Here is an 18474-nt window from a genome sequence, read left to right on the forward strand (position 1 = left end):
GTCGTGGTGGTGTTTCTCTCCCCCCCCCCGCCCGCCCGCCCGCGCGCCGTCTCATTTTTAGAGCCGGAAATTGGCCACGGAGGAGCTCTGGGTGCCCGAGCTGTCGGCCCAGATCGCCACCAAGATGGGCCACTTCCATCTCATGCAGATGCCGTTCAACAAGGAGCCGCGCTGGCTGTTTGACACCATGACCCGGTGAGCGGGCGAGGCACGCGACAACGGTCCCCCGCGTGTCGCGTTAACAGACTGTTGTTGTTGGGGCAAGTGCTGTTAATGAATAGCACCTTTGAAGGCTGACACAGTAACCACGAGGGGTTTGGGTGGCCAGCACCACGCCTGGCCACCTTTGTCTCCCCAGTGGTGATGTTTTTACACACCGTACCAGGTTTTCATTTGAGTCTGAGTAGACCTAGGGGAGGCCCAGGACCGGTATAAATAATCGTCACTGGTGTCAACCATGAGCGGGAATCAAACTCGGGTCACCAGGTTCGGAGCGCACAACGGTAATTGCTACACTACCGCTACCCTTCCCACACCCACGCACGTACCTCCGATTATCACGATTGGCTATGTACGGTGCGAAAGAAGTTCAACATACACATGCACGCCCCCTGTAGTGTGGGACCTTAATGTCTCCCCAATAGGCCTAAGCTTACGATGTTTAGCAGTAACATCCCAGTAGGCCCTGCATGCATGTGCCAAAGGGAGAACCGCTCTCGTTGTGTCCACTGCAGGTATCTCGACCAAGTTATGACGCTGAACTTCTCGCGAGAGGTGCAGATCCGGAAGTTCAACAAACTGCTGGCCTTCAACCTCGTGCAGGAGATGGACTCCCTCAAGTGAGTCTGGCCACCTGGAGGCGAACCATCATCAAGGGCACGCTGATTGAGAGGGCTTGTGGCTAATAACAATAACAACTTTAATTTAAGCCAGTTTGGAGTTACCACACTTCGTCGAATATTGCCAAGTTTGGTCATGAGAATGCATTCTTTAACTTAAACGGCGATCTGAAGCAAAACCTACTGTCACGTTGTCAAACGCTTGCACACCCTGATGAGGGTTGAATTGTTTGGTTGTGTCCGGCAGTGGAGGGTTTACACGACAACATTTGTACAGATTATTACGTGGCTTAGCCCAAAATCAATCGTGAATTTAAATATTGGCTGCAAAAAGCTAATGTAAAGTACATGTTTATTTGAAAACCCTTTGTCAATCGACTTCTGGATTGAGTATTTTTTTTTAATATATACTGCGTCGGTCGTGGGGGTTTGTTTGACCATACTTCACCATGCTCGCCAATGTGCGTTGCTCAGGCTTTGGTGGTGCCAGATATGGTTCAGACATCTCTCGCTGGCGACGTTGTTCGCCGTGGCTGGGAGTCTGATGGAAAGCGTTGGTTTTGTTGTGCAATGTGGTAGGAAATTGAACTAATTTTGGGATTCTATTTTTCCTCGTCGTGCAGGGCCCTACTTGCAGAGACGCTGTCGCCAGTCGTGTTTTGCCACAATGATTGTCAGGAAGGTAACACCACGTGCCAATTCATTTGCATTGCATCGCGTGTACCTTTGATCATGACCTGCGTATCGATAGTTCAATGTTAATGTGCTCAATTTGTTGAGGGACTACTGCTGTGTGGTGTTTTCCTTGGTGTGGTTGTTTTTGTTTTTGCTGCCTTGGCCGATCTTGCTAAATCAGACTGATATAATTAAATACGTCATTATTTATTTATAGTTCGTGACTTGCTTAACATTTTCTCTATTTGGCACTAGTCGTTGTTTTTGTCTTGTTTGCTGTTGTAACTCGCTGACCCCGTGCCCATACCGGACCATCTGTGAAAAAAGCACTTCATAGCTCATCGGATTCTTTCATCAATTAAAAATAGGAGATTCTGATTCTGTGTCGATTCACTCGGTCACTACCAACTGCAAATACCGTTGGTGACCGCGCTCGTGAAAAGCGTGAGCATGGATGGACAATGCAGTCGGTTGACACTGCAGCAGAGTCCCCCCGTATCCGAGTCGGAAAGTCGAGAAGTCTCAATCCAGGTCCAGGGTCCCATTCTGCCCTTCATCCCTTTAGCGATAAAAAAAAACCTTAACATTTTGTGAAAAGTCAATAGTGATTGTCCCATGTAGAGAATGGTCCTATCATGGCAATGTGGAATTTGCACCACAGACTCGGAGCAGCCAACCCCCTGGCTAAGTGGAGATGTGTACCGCCTCAGCGTTTGCTTTTGAACAGATTAATTTGACTTTCTAACTCGATTTTGAATGTTAAAACGAACGGAGGTACCGCTGTATGGGAAGTCAGCAGTGATTGTCCAATGCCGAGACTGGGCCGCCCCCCTCTCCCCCTACCTACCCATGTGTTCCACGCATCGTCAGCACCCATGCGTGTCTGTGTCCCCTCTGTGGGAGCGGTGGTGTAGCGGTTGGCGCGCTGCGCTACGAACCTGGCGACCCGGGTTCGATTCCCGCTCGCGGGCCATCACAAGTGACGATTATCTGAACCGGTTCTGGGCCTCCCCTAGGTCGACTCGGCCTCAAATGAGTACCCGGTGCGATGTGTAAACATCGCCACTAGGGTGACAAAGGCGGCTGGGAGTGGTGCTGGGCCACCCTCTCGTGTGCCATGCCGGCCTTTATAGGTGCTCGCTAACAGCACTTTCCCCTACAGTCTAAGGCTATATGGGGGATCTTTGTTTTTGTCTCTGTCCCCTTAGGGAATATTCTCCTGCTCAATGAGGAGGACTCGACTGCCAGCGCTCGCCTCATGATCATTGACTTCGAGTACAGCAGCTACAATTACAGGTGGGCAGCGCTGAGAGCTCTCCTAATGAACCCTCGCCCGCTAGGCCTCGCCGGCTAGGCCTAGCCGTATTGATGCAGAGATCTCAAATCTAATTTAGAATGGATATATTTTATTGTACGATATGGTGTTTCTGTTATTGAACTTGTGTGTGTGTGTGTTAAAAAAAAATCGTTGCTCAATAGTGTGAAATGTGCTGTTTAGCAAAAATACTCCATTTTCCAAATGAAATAAGTGTGAAGTTTGTACGTTAAATATCTCAAAGTAAACAATTGTAACTTCTTTAAATGGTTGTTTCAAGTAGTAATGTGAAAAAAATCATTGGCTATTAAGTTATGGTATCCAATATGTTTATGATGGCAGTTTTTAAATAGAATATCATGAATTATGCCTTAGTTCATGGAGTATAATCGAATTCTTAAAAGATGATGCATTTTGGTAAGACTGTTTAAATTATTTGGTAATGCGGAAGTCTAAAATCTCTTGGGATTTTTTTCACGTTTACTTGATTTCGATAAAATAATAAGTTACCCATGTTCATAATGGTACATGTGTATGTCCAGCAAATATGTAGACATGGACGTGCGTTGATATGGATATTATTTTTTAATTCATCAATATCTACTCCCCGTCTTACTCAACCAATCTAAATGTGGCACTTGCACTGACTGAGTAATTGTAAGGTTTGGATGAAACTATTAGCAAGATGCAGGACATGTGGTGCAATGTAGTCGTGCAAAGCCCTCTTCGGCACTTTGGACAATGGTGCAGACATTTTTCTTGGCCGGAGAATGGCAGTGATGTCCATTCGACAAACTGTTGCCGGACCAAATGTAATAATCGTATTAGTAAAAGCAATGCATGGCTCTTGTGTCGGTTAGTAAAACATGCAGATCATCTAGCATGATTTTAACTGTTTAAATATTTCTTAAAATGTTGCTGCAACACAGCGGAGGTAAGTTTTCTTGCATTTCGTCGAATTGTTTGACGTAATGAGTTTTTAGAGTGAATAACGTTTAGTTTTTTTATACATGCTTTTTAATGACTTGTACAAATTGAATGCAATTTACTGCATTTTTCTGCATTTTATTTTAAGAGCAGCTGTGTTATAGCGCTAAAAACTTGTCAAGTGTTATCCCCGTTCTGAGTTTACAAAGTCGACATACAACTAGAATTTTTTTTACAATGAGCAGGTTGTTATTTTTCCTGTGCTCTCACCGCCATTTGTTGCTGTTTTAACGCGAGCAGGAAATGTTAGTGACGCTGTTATGTTAGTCTTTGTCGATGGAGAGATGGCGATACTGGTTGCTAATCCAAACTCTGCTCTCATTGGCCTTTGCCGTGAGCATGAGCCGATCCCCATTGGCTGATGCGTACAGAATCCATTCCATAACTTAAAACGCTTCCTTCATGCTCCATTTGAAATGTGCGACAAAGATAGTTGCACATCCAAATGAACTTACAATGCTGTTATCAGTGCACATTCATCGTAGCACAACAAATAATCCCTGCAAATGAGTTTTGCATAGTGGATATGTGCTTTTCATGGGTAGTATTATTTGTTGAGTACAAAACTCTAACAATTGGTAAGAGTATTTGCTCTTCAGGCAGCCACGATAGGGCTAACATTTATCATTCCTATACCTGCCATGTAATGCAGCAGCTCATTTACCCAGAGCCCGTGACTGCTGGAAGTTAGACATTCAATACTTCAACGAATTGGAAATAAAATTCAGGAATGTTTTAAATAGTTTTTTGTACTTCAGAGACTCGTGGCAATCAATTCTCAGCGTGTTGTAAATTGTGTACAAAGGCAGACATTCTTATCTCAATTGGTCTGATTGAAGCAGAAGAGCCCAGAATGTGATGTCGATTTACACTCATGTTGCTCAGGGTTTGGATTAGCAAGTTCTGTGTGGTCGCTAGCAAAACTAGGTGGGGGAATCAGCCCAGGAGGAGGAAAACTTTTGCCTTGTTGCTCTTGGAAGCGATTTAGATTCGTTTTGTGTTAGACTTTCCCCGCATAACCTGATCTTAACCCTTCTAGGGATGAGCGGAGCTCGGTACACACTTCTTAAAGCAATGTAAGAGCTTTGCCTGTTTAAAAATTAACCGTACTCCTTTCTTTGGTCTTATGCATAATACAAAAAAACCCGTTTTAATGAGCAGATGAACGATGGAACTAACTTGTGCGTTTGGTAGCGATGCGCAGCGCATGTTTGTTCGTAGTTTTGCTGGCCCCAGTTTTGATTTGACAAAGGGCCGCACGAGAGAGGCGTCGAATTTTAATTCGGAAGCAAAAAAAAAAACGAGCGCGTAAAAAAGCAGAAACGGAGATGGAGAGCGAGAGAAAGAAAACCCGAAAGGAAATGTGTTGTTCTTCTGCAAAATTGTGCTGTGTTCGTGTCTGTCTTCAGTTTGTGTTTTGATGCGTTGTCAAAACACTAACCGAGGGCCCCCTACTGGTCTGCACGAGGCTGGGGGTTGAGTAAGTGCCTTCGCCGATAGACAGGTGGCCCCACGCGGGCCACCACGTGCGCTTGTTTATGACACCACGCACGGGAGACCATTTGCCGGGTTACTGGGCTCCGAGCCGCGCTCCTGCGCTCATTCTACCCGCCCTGTGGCTACACTCCCACACCCTCCCCTCCCCCCATCCCTCCCACCCCACACACTGCCGTGCAGCGATGGCCATAGCCGGTCCCGCTTCGTAGCCCCTCCCCCCCCCATCCGTGACGGCGCGTCTTGGCTATGGATCCGCTAGGGTCCTGGCTGGCCTTAGGTACACAGCGGAGAAACCGAGCGTGGGAATCCTGAGCTTGCGAGGCGAGAGACGAGCCCAACTTGGTCTTTAGGGTTGATGTTATTGCAAGGGTAATCGTAGTAATAACAATAATGGGTAAATTACGATTGACCTTGGTAGCGCACAGATTGCAGGAATGGATTTCGTCAGTTATGGGGGGAGGGGGAGGGGTGAGTAACAGAATGAATGATGGAGAAATATTCGTCAATAAATAACAACGCAGCCACGTATAAACAACCTAAGCATTTACTGAGTTAAACCAATAGTATAAAGTGAAAAATGTATTATGATACATCAATTGATATTACAAGCCAAAATAATATTAGTATTAAACAGTGTGCTAACAGGCCCTCGGTAATCGCAGAGATACTAAGGGATAGAGGAAGCAGATTAATCACACGTGTACTTGTGTTGGACTTGACTATCGGATTTCACTGCTTGTGCCATTGTTGCACACTGACTTTGGTAAAAACAGGAAGTTAATGCCACTGATGTGATAGTTATTTATACGCTGTTACTCATCTCTGTTAGTGGTCTCCACAGCAATGTGAAACTTTTCACAATCCTGTCTGTAGAACAACGACTTTTGGCTTTCCGTAAAGTAGTGCTCATTTTACAGACCTTTTGAGTGATGGTGATGGGCCCTGTGTTAACCCTGGCTGGGATTTTTACTCAAGATCTTGGTTATTGTGAGTCGGGCACTCTGCCCACAGCACCACCTGGCCTAACAAAGGATGCAAGGGCGATAATTACGCATTTGAGGAGCAATTAGCGAAGAGGAGAGCCGCGTCTGTTTAGGGCCTCAGCCACTGATGTGCGCTCCTTTAGCCAGACGGCCTCTGGGTAAAACTCGGTGACTCGTCAAGAGACGACCGCTTGGACACCGCTGCACGGCAAGGGGGGCAGGGGCAGCCTCATTCACCCAGGGTCCAAATTACAACTCCCCCCTCCCCCAGGGACGTTTCCAACCTTCTCAAAGTTCACTCGCTTGCTCGGGTGTGCGAGACAATCGATCAACATCTTCCCTTTCGCGTGGGGTTGTTGCATTTGCCAAGTGGGGGTGGCTGATTGGGTTGATGTATTGCCTATCACTCGTCTCGTTTGATTCTGAGCGAGCAGAGCTTTGTTGTAAAGAATTGGACTTGCGCCCACCCCACCTTACTGCCCCTCACCTCTGTCGTCCTGGGAGTTTTTGATGCCACGATACCCGTTAACCCCGCAAATAACCTCGTGGTAGAGTGGTCAAATCTGAGCCTTAGCTCCATGCAACAGCACTCACAAATAGCAGCGTGCCCAGCTGTGTAATGCTGTGAGTTGTAACCCATTGCTTACAAAGAAAAAGCAAAGATTGGAACATTAAAGACGTAATTCTTGCACATATCGGGTTACTTAGCAATCACTTACTTGAGAGGAATTGAAAAGAATACGTTAAGGAAAAACAAACAATTTTTTACTCTTAAATCTTTTGACTGTTTTCGTTTTTACTTTGTAATAATTTCTATCAGCTTGCTTCTTAAAATATGTAAACGGACCATAAAAAAGTGTAAACACAACATTTGTTTAAATTTTACTGGAATATTGCGTCGTCGAACAATGTCTACGAAATGTTTGTAAAATAAAAGAAAACAATTTTGACGTCATTTAACTCGACCATTGTCTAACGTAGTACCTCTTTGTTTTCCTTATTTTAAGAAACCAAAAAAAGTAACTTTGTGTAACTGACATAACATTTTGTTAATTTTAAATGCCATAGACTCTGAACGACGTTTTGTATAACTTACAAGCTACTTTGACACGTACATACACACGCATACACGCGCATGCATAGCCCGCGTGTTGCACCGCACTTTGCTTAGGTACATAGGGGGCGACAGGGAGGTGCGAAGGCCACCGGGTTCATCTGTCGAGCCGGCTCTCGCTCAACCCTCCCAAGTCGCCTCCACGGCACGGTAACCCATTTGACGGAGATTCCCCGTTTGCCTTGCAGGGGCTTCGACATCGGAAACCACTTTTGCGAGTGGATGTTCGACTACTCTCAGCCGTCTTGGCCGTTTTTCAAAACCAACGTGGAGAACTACCCATCGCGCGAGCAGCAGGTGAGAGAAGGGCGGGCAGGCGGGGGGTGTGACGTGTTTGTTGGCTGCGTCGCTCGCCCGAGGCCGCTGGCCAGCCTTCGTCGTGCGTATGAAATAGATTTTGAGTCGACACCAGGATTCGCGGTCACCCAAACGCCACTTTGTTTGCGTTAAATCAATCGACACTCACACGGACCCCGGTCATCCTCGCAGCGGCTTTTGGCTAGCCGTCGAAGAAAGACGGTCACCGCCATTGCCTCGCGCGTTCGGATTCGCTTCTGTGGCCATCTGGAACGCTTTTTCCTCCCGATATTCGGAAGCCCACTGTTAGATATGCATTTTTTTTACGTAGATTGAAAACGAATTTCTTTGGAACTGCTTTTTGTGTTTAATTTCTTATCCATCCCCAGCACGTCCATTTAGCTGCGTATGGTGCGAAAGAAGTTCAACATAGATAAATACAATCAAACTTTATTTAATACAGTGTGCTTTGTAATAAAATTGTCACAGAGCGCTTAACATGCATGTCAGTTGAACTTCTTTCACACCTTCGTTAGCTAACTGCGCTAATCAAAAGGTACGGGGGAAGGACAAATAACTAAACATAAAAAGCAGATCTAAAGAAATGAGTTTTCACATGCAAACATAACGTAGCATAATAAAAAAAATCTTATTATAAAATACATATTTAGCCCAATTCTTTTTATAGCAAGACCTTTATCAGACTGTTCATGGTGCGCTGCACTTGAATGCAACGTCGACCAGCACACTGCACCATGAACACCCTACACGCAGAAATCAGACTGAGAATCCTGATACTAAGACTAAGAACCCACACACCTATGCACTGAACCCATAAATCTGGACTACGAATCAACAAACCTGAATTGGCAACCCAATAAAACCGGACCACGAGACCACAAACGCAGACGAGAAACCCACAAACCCATATTATTTTGTCCACTGAGCTTTACAAGTGTTACAATTGCGCTTTAAGTTGAGACTCAATAAAATACTCCTTGGTGCCATTGTTGTGAACAACGTTACACAATGGAATGTCGAGTGAACGAATTTCCCACTGATCACGGAAAATTCCCTCCATCTCCCAAAGCCAGAACTCAACATTCTACTGTGAAACGTCACGATTTTTCCACATGACATCATCAACATTCACAATGTGCAAAGCCATTGCACTGCGGCGAGCACTCGAGTCTCAATGTGGTCACAAGTTTGAATTCCACATGTCGACTCGAGCTGTCAGTTTCAATTAAAATGAATACCGTCAGTCATTAGCTATCTACTGCTGGATGAAGGCCTCCCTATATCCTCCGCCTGCACCACGAGGAAATCTCATCGCTCCGCGATCGGCGTCCTCTTCCTGGGCTGCCGGCATGATGATTGTGCCGGGTGTCAATGTTGTTGCAGCTGCTCTTTATTCGCCAATACCTGGCAGCGTGCGGTGACGATGACGACATCGATCTCAACAAGGAGGAGGCCATGCTGGTGGAGGTCAATCGGTGCGTGGCGTCACGATCGAACCGGAGCTGTGAGGGTGGGGGGGGGGGGGGCGGGGTGTGGGGGTTTCGGGGGGGGGGGAGGTTGTGCTTACAATGGCCATGTTGGAGACATGGCCATAATTTGTGGCCAGGTCACTTCTGAAAAAGAGCTAATAGCTGAGTGGGCCTTATCTGGTCAAATGAGAATAGCTTCGTTTTAGTTTATAGTTTAAAATATTTTCTCCGCGTACATGTTCATTCTGTCCAGCTATCGAATTTCATCTCACATGTAAGAAACACTGAATAAGGAATTGGCCAAATGACTCCTCTGCAGGATCCTCCTGACAATGTGTTATGAGGCTCAGCTGGGTATATGAAGATCGATCATCGATGTTGTTATTTAAGGTGCTGTGATTGTGTTTGCCGTGCGCAGGTTTGCCCTGGCGTCCCACTTCTTCTGGGGTCTCTGGGCCATCATTCAAGCCAAGATATCCACTATAGAGTTTGGTTACTTGGTGCGTTTATACCATTGCTCACACATACAAACAAAGATTGGTTCAACCTTTTATCGAATGTCAGAACACTGCTGTGAGCGAGCATCTGTTAGTGTCGCTCTATAAGAGATCACAGTTGTGGGGCCATTGCCGGGATTGTCTCCCCGGTGCTAAAGCGGACTGAATCATTCCACCAGACCAAGCTGACCTCTGGGCTGCGTTCATAAAGCACTCGGAATTCAACCAAACATGCATGGCACTATTTACTGACATAATTGTTTATATAAAGTGTAGCTTTTTCTTGTTAACCGTGTTGGTGTCTAATCTGCGGTCGCCTGGTCTGCTGATTTTCTCTGCGTCCATGCTGCTTCCCACCCATTTATCCCTGAGCAGAGTTAATTTTAACGATTAGCAATTACTGTGAACAACGACGGGTGACCGCATCGCGCGCTTTCAGATACGCTTCTGCAGCCGTCCGGAATAATCTCCCTTTCGGTTTAGGAAGCAACTGGAGCTGTGCACTTACAAATCTAGATTGAAAACCCATTTCTTTAGAACTGCTTGTTGTCGTGTTTAATTTGTTGTTCCCCCCCCCCCCGCCGCACCTCCGATTCGAACAGTTGGCTACATACGGTGCCAAAGAAGTTCAACATACACACGCGTACATACGTGTGAGGGTCATAGAACGTGAAGCCCTGCTCGCTATGAGCTTCATGGTTTTCTCTGCATCTCGGAGTGAGCTGCAGATCGTCTTAGCCACAGCTAAAGTTGCAAATATATATGCTGCACTTAAGAGCCTCTAGATAAGCAACAAACTATCTTTGCTGCTGTCTCTTAACCCTTCGTGCATCTTTTCCTTCTTACGTGAGGTTTATAGTTTTAGTCTCTCTTCACCTTCGTACCGGAAATAATCATTTGACACAGAAATACCTCGTGGCTAATGTTTAATTAGTCATAATCCCACGTGGTGCCCCAAGCGTTCACTTAGGCGTTGTATAAGCTCCATTGACCACATCCCCAGTGCCGACCCCCCCCCCATGAACGTTGCTTTACCTGTCTCAGTGTCCGGTCCAGTGTGAGCCTGGTCTGCTGATTTCTGTGTGTGGCTCTTCCCCCCCCCCCCCTCCCGGCACTTGATGGTGCTCTGTGTAGACGACAAAAACATCATGGGGTGCATTGCTCTGCATGTCGGCGAGAGCCGATTGCAGAGCAAATGATAGTACAACAGAAAGCAAGTTACGCAACCATTGTATATGCCACATCAATGGGTCATACGGATAGTTTTCAGTAACAGCGTGTGTGATTACATTGCTTATGCAAATATCAGAATCGGAATATTTGATTATAGTGGAGGAATCGGATGAGCTATGAAGCTCCTTGTCACAGATGTCCAGTAGAATATGAATTGGGGTTCACTTTGTCTATTTAACATGTTTACAATTTAACCTGCCATGCCACTGGTGCACATTCGCTATTGTGATTTAAATGCAGATGAAATTAATTTTGAATTGGACTTTTGTAATTATATTGCGCTCTTAAAAGACGTCATCATCAATGGGCTCCAGATCGTCTGGTGAAGATTGCCTCCAGTCTTTAATTCATCGAGTTGCTTCCGCTATTAGCCGGGCACACCAGTAATCCAGTGCTTCGGGGAAAGGGTTGTTGCGAATCACATTCACTCGTGTGACTCCCAAAGCCCGCTGGCCTGCAAGGAGGCCAGGTGATGGTAATAGAGCAAATGGGTACATAAACCCATCCTGTGGATCTCTTGAGTGTTTATCAAGTTGTGTTCATAGTGAATTTTATCGGGATATTTCAGTATCCTCCCACGCTCGGTAAAATATTATTAGTATTTAGAATTTGTTTAGTATCCACGTACTTAAAAGCACCTCAAGGCACTATAGAGGGGGGTGACCTTGTTACCGTATATGGCACATGCAGACAGATTTATAATAAAACTAAACGTACGAGTTGGCCACCACAATCATGCCATCTGAACCCCTGTGACCCCCACAGACGGGGAACTTGGTATTTCGTGTGTAATAGAACAGGTGTAATAACACGTCTGAATTTATGCAAACCGGGATAAAAATAGGGATTGCGGGGTCTGGACTCTTTCCGAAATCTTGCTGAAATGCGGACAAATGCCAGGCATCCCAAACGTATCAATGTGGGACCCTCCTCTTGAGTCTTGAGACTCGGGGGTGGCTATCCTGGGTAAATATACATATTTTTTTTTTATCACAGTTTGTTCCTTGTACTATTGCGAGCAGATATATCGTCGCCCGCATATATATCTTGGGTTTTTTGAGGGGAGGAGCCATAAAAGTTGAACGAAGAAATTCTGGAAAAATAATGGAAGATCGTCGCAATCCCAAAAACTCGGCAATGAAACAGCGGCCCCACCAGTGCTCACTTGTTGTTGGCTGCGTCTCCATATGGCACAGAAACGCCACTTATCAGAAATGAGCAGCTTTGTTTTGCAGTTTAACACTTTACCTGTACAATAGTGTCATACTGTACCGTGGAGCAATACCGTAGAGTAACTTCAGCAGTACAGTAAACTTCCTGTATACTATGCACACACGTCCAGACCACGCGAGTTATATTTGTACTTTACTTTTAGAAACTGTGTTTTAATGTAACGCGAATTGTTGAGCCGTCCAAAAAAACACGAAGCTGCCTAAATTTGAAAGGAAAATTGATACGCAGCCCTGAACTTGGCCCGGATTTCGAAGTGACACCGTAACCACTCACCCCCCTTGTTGTTGCCCTTGCTTTCAGGAGTATGCCCTCGCCAGGTTCGAGACTTACTTCGCCCAAAAGAAGAAGTTTGTGTGAGAAGCGACGGTCGCCGCACCGTGCCCACTTCCCGCCTTGTGATTAACACGGAACCGAACCGACGCCGATGAGGAGAGAAAGAAAACGGTTTGTGTCGAGAGAGAGAGAGCGAGAGAGAGCGAGAGGAGCATACGCTGGAATAAGGGAATGACCAATTTTTCGCCCGCAAAAAAGTGAAACCTGAGGCGCGCTGCTGAAGTGTCTCAAATGGATCTCTGAAACGCTTGTTCTAATGTAAAACTTGAAAATGCCCAAGCTGAACGTGTGTTGTCTTTACGTTCGTTGTTTTTAACCGTCTGTCTCGGCTATAGCCAGTCCCATCCGTGCCATTCTTAACCCTGCGCACACGGGAGCAGATTGCATTGTTGTTGCGTGGTCCTGTGTATTATGCTTCGCATTGGCTACGCCTGTTCATGATGCTGTGACGTATTTTTTTTTAATCGCGGTTGGTAAAAGCTTTGTAAATGCATCGCAAGCTAAGTTGGGGAGGAAAAAAAACGTTAGGTATTTTCCCCTCCACCTCGAGATAAGCTTTTGGCTGCAAGCGCATCAACTCGGTCCTTCATCTCTATGGGGGGGGGTGTTTCAACCAAATGAGTACATCTTCGTAGGGAAGTCCGAAGTTTATTTACAGAGTAAAGCCCATTGAGTTATACAGTTTTTTTGTGTGTCAAAGGCGACCCCGTAGTTGCTCTACTAGAGGGGACTGGTCCTCCCATCGTAGGGGATTTGGAATTTCACACTTTGGCTCGTTCCCATTAACGGAAAAGAGCATCGCCCCATCATTTGAGCGTGGGTGGAGGGGGGGGAGAACATTGGCTTTGAATCCACGGGCTGTCGTCGTGTTCTTCGCATCACTGAAGTACCCTGTATTACACACTTGTAATTTATAAGCCTTTGAAGGTGGATTCCAGTTAATGTAAAGTGCTGCTTTTAGAGGCCGGATAACCTGGCACTCAATGCCCAGGCACTTTACTCGGACTCTACGGATACATTCTGGCACCAGCGTGTGTGCTGTGTTCTGTTGGGAATTAGCAAATTGCACAATTTAAGTAACTCTTGCAAACATCCATTGTGCAGCAACATGTGTGCCTTGTTAATTGCCATCCCAGAAATGTAATCATGTTATTGGTATTCCTTTACCACCATGTTGTAAACGTGAGCACACTGGGCTTGCAATCCAGTGGTCGCCGGTTAGAGTCCCATCTCCTGGCGCGGGAGTTTAAGACTCGTCCAAGTTTCTTGAATCCCACTTGCCCTCCTGTCCACCCAGCATTATAAACGGGGAACACCCACAGGGTAGTCGTTTGGCGGATCGCACGTGGTCGGATGAGGTGGTGGGTACGCCCACCTCTTCCAAAGACGTCTGGGGAGCTTTGAGGAGGAGACCAAAATACCGAGGAACGGCTGCTCTATAGTGCCCTCTAATGGAGACTTTTCCACCAGCAGTGTCATGAGCAAGCAGTTTGTCGAGCTGCACCTTTAAACCAAGTTCTAATCCAGGAAAACGTCACTGAGTCTGGATTATATTTTGCATCGGGGTGTTTGGCCAATTTCTTATTCAGTATTTGTGTGCATGGGAGAAAACCAAAGTGCCTGGAAAATACCCCACTCACTGAAGGGGGATATCACAACATCTCTAAGGGATGTCGGCAAACCATTTTGCTGTACTGCCTTATTTTCTCATGCACTGAATACAAGGCTAAACGCTCCGCCGATGTGACTGAACGAAAGAGTGGAGGAGGGGGGGGGGCATTTTCTGTTTGAAGCTGGCAACCCATCCTTGTGTGGAAGCAAGGCTTGTAATAAACTGCAGGCTTCAGGCAGTTTGGTCCAATGCCTGGAGGACTCTCGTGGCCTTGGCACCAAAGTGCTAAGCGCTGACGTTTACTTTTTAAGCAGTTAAGGACAAATTGAGACACAAATCGCCTTGTAAGGGAGAGTCCTGGTACAAACACAAGGGGGGTGGGGGGATAGAAGACAATACAATCAATTGAGGGGCAAAATAATACTAGCCACGTAAAACTAATCTTTTGAAAAAGCAAATTCAGATTTATTTGTATTGCAATATTCCCATGTTTTGCAACAATTTTGGCAACCATTTGGCTTGGTGTTGCTATAGTTTGAGCGCTCGCATTTAAAAGGTTCAAATCCTAATTGGGGGGAGGATGGAGATCAGCTCAACCCATAATGTCTTCATGGTTAATAAAAAAAATACCTATTTGTGGAAAAACCCATCAGTGGTTGTCCGATGGAAAGAATGGGCCCCCACCGTAGGAATGTGGAATTTCCACCACTAGCTTGGAGCCACCAATTGGAGATGACCTTGCACCCTATTGCTCACTCGAGCAGAGGAGACACGTTGGCTTGAAAGGAAACTGGTGTGTCCGTCAGATCTGGTCGTCGGCTTCAGCTGTTGTGACGTGCTGCGTGTGTGTGCCTGCGCGTCTACACGTAAAGTTTCTCCTGCAGAAACCCTCTTACCTGTTGGTGTCGAGCGGTCTGCGGTGCTATGGCCGACTGGAGGCAGACAGATGTCTGCAGGCTGCGCCACTGCTAATACTCTAAAGTGATTCTCTCTGCCCGCAGTGCACCTTGCTATGTGAGTGTTTGTACCGTGCATAGCTGGGCGTATGGCACCTACACTGGCAGAGCTTGCATTTGTTCCTATATCTAAAGCGATGGGAATGCACTGTGTGGCCAGTCCCTTTGTGGGGACACCTCACTTGATCTTATGATCGCTGATAATAGTACGATCTGTGAGCTCGCTGGTTTGTGGTCTTCAGGGTCGATGGTGATATGATCTTATGGTCTTTAAAATGCAATTGCTGCTGTTGCTGCTGTTCCGTGCTTGCGCGTGTCTTGAGCTGTTTTGCATTGCAAAAAGAAAAGTGTAAAGTTTGTATGTATTTTCGTATGCTTTATGGATCATGTGGGCGAAAAAGCTGCGCCGAACGTGCAGATTTTTTTTATTATTATTGCATGCATGGAGAATGCATATATATTTTTAATGTGACACTTTGTACAAAAGAGTACCTTCACTTTTTTTCACGTTCATCTTTTTTTAAGTAATTGAAATCTCGGAACCAATAACTACATTTTAAAAAAATATATGTTTTTGTAATTATTTCTCTTTGGTTGTTATGCTCGGTTATTGAAATGCTCCAAATGCTGTGAGTTACAGATGGACAGTTTTGTTTCCGTTTAATGGTTCCAATATTTAGTCTTTTTTTTAAATTAAGTTGAGTGATGTCACATCCACCCGAAGCGAACTGCGTTTGAGTTGGAAATTTGTGAACGGAGAGCGTCGGTCACACGGTGTTGAGGATTGCTATAATTTAAGTGAGTACAACAAAACTGGACTCGATTAGTAACACGTGTCCAAAAACGTCACCGGTTCAGGTGCCGCTGAGAATTATGGATTGTAATTGACCGACTCGCTGTTGCGTTGCAAGCCCCCCTTGCCTCTTTGGATGATTCTGATTTTCTGGATTCAGTGCATGACCAATCACATGATTGGCTGAAATTAGAAAAGGAAATATTGATTGGCTCTTCTCCTGTACGTTGCCGGCAATCGCCTGTACCGTTTTAATTACATTTCTCCCCAACGTTTCTCAAGTATATTTCAGCACGGCGACAAATCTTGAAGTATTGGTACCATGGTTAGTGCGTCCACCTCGCAATCGAAAGATCGAGTTGAGAGTCTTGAGCTTACTCGGTCCATCATTGTTCTGGGGTGGATAAACGATATACCACTTTGTGGGAAGTCAACTGTGCTTGTCTTATGCAGTGGGTTTGCACCCAACCACACATCAACGTTTTACACCACTGGCCTAGGGCAACCAATACAAAATGAGCACCCGCTCCCCACACTCGTTTTGGGCAGGGAGAGGCACTTGATTAAAAAAAATGAAATTGTAATGTACATTTCTTTACTGATTTTCAACGTTTATATTTTGACTTTAACGATTTTATGCCGTGTACATTTTCATGCTGATCATTTGAAAGGCAACAGACATGGTTTGAATTTCATGGAATTTGGAAAGCCGGTGTGATAATGGTAACAAGAAATTTTGTGGGCGAATGCTCGCGTTCTGTTGACCGTCTGCATGTGTGTCCACTTAATGTTCTTGATTCCACACCATTATAGTCTTTGGCAGTCAGCTGCCAGTGAATAACTCCTTCGGATTTCTCTAATTCAAGCAAGAAGATGGACTTGCTCGTGCTAACTCAGTTGCTTATAGTTCATTCACACATTTTAACTACACTACGAATAATGTGCACGTTTGTTTTTCCTCCATAGCCATGTACACAGAGCTGTTTTCGGTAAGTTAATCTTTACGTGCATTTATTGCAAGAGAATATTTGCTTAAGTGCTTGCACATATATGTAGGTGACTTCTGTGTCCGTTTCGTTTTTGTTTATTTAGTTTTTCAGTCAAAACCGGCTTCATTTTTTAAAGCTACATTTTCCAAAAAACACTGGATAGTTCAATATATCTGGATGTTCAGTATCTTGAATGATTCACTCGTGAATTAACTGAGCCTACTACAGTTTTTGTCTAAACTGATCTACAGACAACAGGATCTGTAATCGTGATGAATGTCCCACATTTTATGATTTCTTGTTATAGTTCGATAAATAACTTGTAAACCCAACATCTAGGACTCTTGAAATAAACCTGAATTAACTGGAAAACAAATGTTCAGTCTTTGCCTTCATTTTACGGTCTTTGTTTTGGTTTATGGGGTTAAGCTGTATTGGTAATGCATTATGTTGTGTATATGCAATAAATATGCTCTTTAACACGTAAGCTTTAGCGACCAATATTGTTCATTAAAAAAACATATTCTAGGGTTAGGTCGCGTAAATATAAATGTAATTAAACCCACCATTACCCGACAGCCAATTAGGTAATTATGTAATTGGCTGTGCCGGGTGGTGACGCATTTAGCGACATTCACGCGATATAAACCAAAAACACCTATGTCTTGGATATATGCTCTATTGAGCTGTGACCAAATTGCCCGAAATGTGGCGGCCCAGTCTTAGATCTCAGAAGCGAAGCAAACTTGAGCCTGCCATAGTTCTTTGATGGGGGTCGAACGCGGTGCATGAAACGAGTGTGTGTTCGTATTGCGTAGGCTGCTGTGGGTTGCGTTGTCCGGCAGAGGGCGATGCAGCAAAACTCATCGCACAATTCCAGATTTAAAGCTTTCGTGACTGCAATGATTCATCTTCTTTGGTTCTTTCGGTAAAGTCACGTAGAATGAGAATAAAATAATAAATTGATAAAATAAAATAACACAATAATATTCTCACGACGTTTCGGCCACAACACAAGCGGCCTTTTGTTTTTTTTTTTTTATCATCGTACAATGTCACGCCTTCAATGCTCCCTGCCTATTTCACCAAATATGCATTGGCCAGCGTGGTGAGCGATGTTCAAATAATAACCACCACTGCTAACCCGTACTGTGTGGGTTTGGCCTTCATTCGTTCGTGGAATGATGAAAACAAGTCTGCAAAACGTGAAGAAAGACAACGATGCCTTAAAGAAAAACAGCAATGTGGCTAGATCTTTTTCCAATTCTATTTGCAGAAGATTAAAACATTGCTACGTCCCGTTATTTGTTTAAAATGATCAGCATTACATTGTACTAACTATTGCACTTAATTCCAGTGAAATTGCATGCGACTCATACTTTTAAATTGCGATTCTACGGGGTAATTTTCGTAATAATACACAAGATGATTTCTAGACGACAACAGGCACGATTGTGCCTATTGGATCGGTGTTCCCATCATGCCGTGCACTTGGTCATTCCGTGACTGCGTATTGCACACAGCCACATTTTCGATCATTTACAAAAATGTACCATTCCCAGTGCCATGTTTCCCCAATTCAACCACTAATCGTGCGAGTACAGCGTGCAGTGGTTTACATATGAACGGGT

At 45.0% G+C, this 18474-nt stretch overlaps 1 protein-coding gene across 2 annotated transcripts in view; it reads left to right on the top strand.

Moving 5' to 3' along the window:
- The window catches only part of LOC116945527 (choline kinase alpha-like), a 64307-nt gene extending 47088 nt beyond the window's left edge, over positions 1-17219 (top strand). For both annotated transcript variants that reach the window (XM_032959895.2, XM_032959896.2), the window contains 8 exons: positions 62-195; positions 735-839; positions 1463-1521; positions 2723-2810; positions 7599-7707; positions 9112-9203; positions 9616-9697; positions 12461-17219. In XM_032959895.2, coding sequence (XP_032815786.1) covers positions 62-195; positions 735-839; positions 1463-1521; positions 2723-2810; positions 7599-7707; positions 9112-9203; positions 9616-9697; positions 12461-12517 — 726 coding nt within the window. In that variant the 3' untranslated portion in view covers positions 12518-17219. The remainder of the gene's footprint in view (positions 1-61; positions 196-734; positions 840-1462; positions 1522-2722; positions 2811-7598; positions 7708-9111; positions 9204-9615; positions 9698-12460) is intronic.
- Positions 17220-18474: the final 1255 nt, after the last annotated feature.

The sequence above is a fragment of the Petromyzon marinus genome, chromosome 24 (genome assembly GCF_048934315.1).
Source record: "Petromyzon marinus isolate PM22_M1 ecotype Great Lakes invasive population chromosome 24, UKy_Petmar_22M1.pri1.0, whole genome shotgun sequence".
Classification (NCBI taxonomy): Eukaryota; Metazoa; Chordata; class Hyperoartia; order Petromyzontiformes; family Petromyzontidae; genus Petromyzon; species Petromyzon marinus.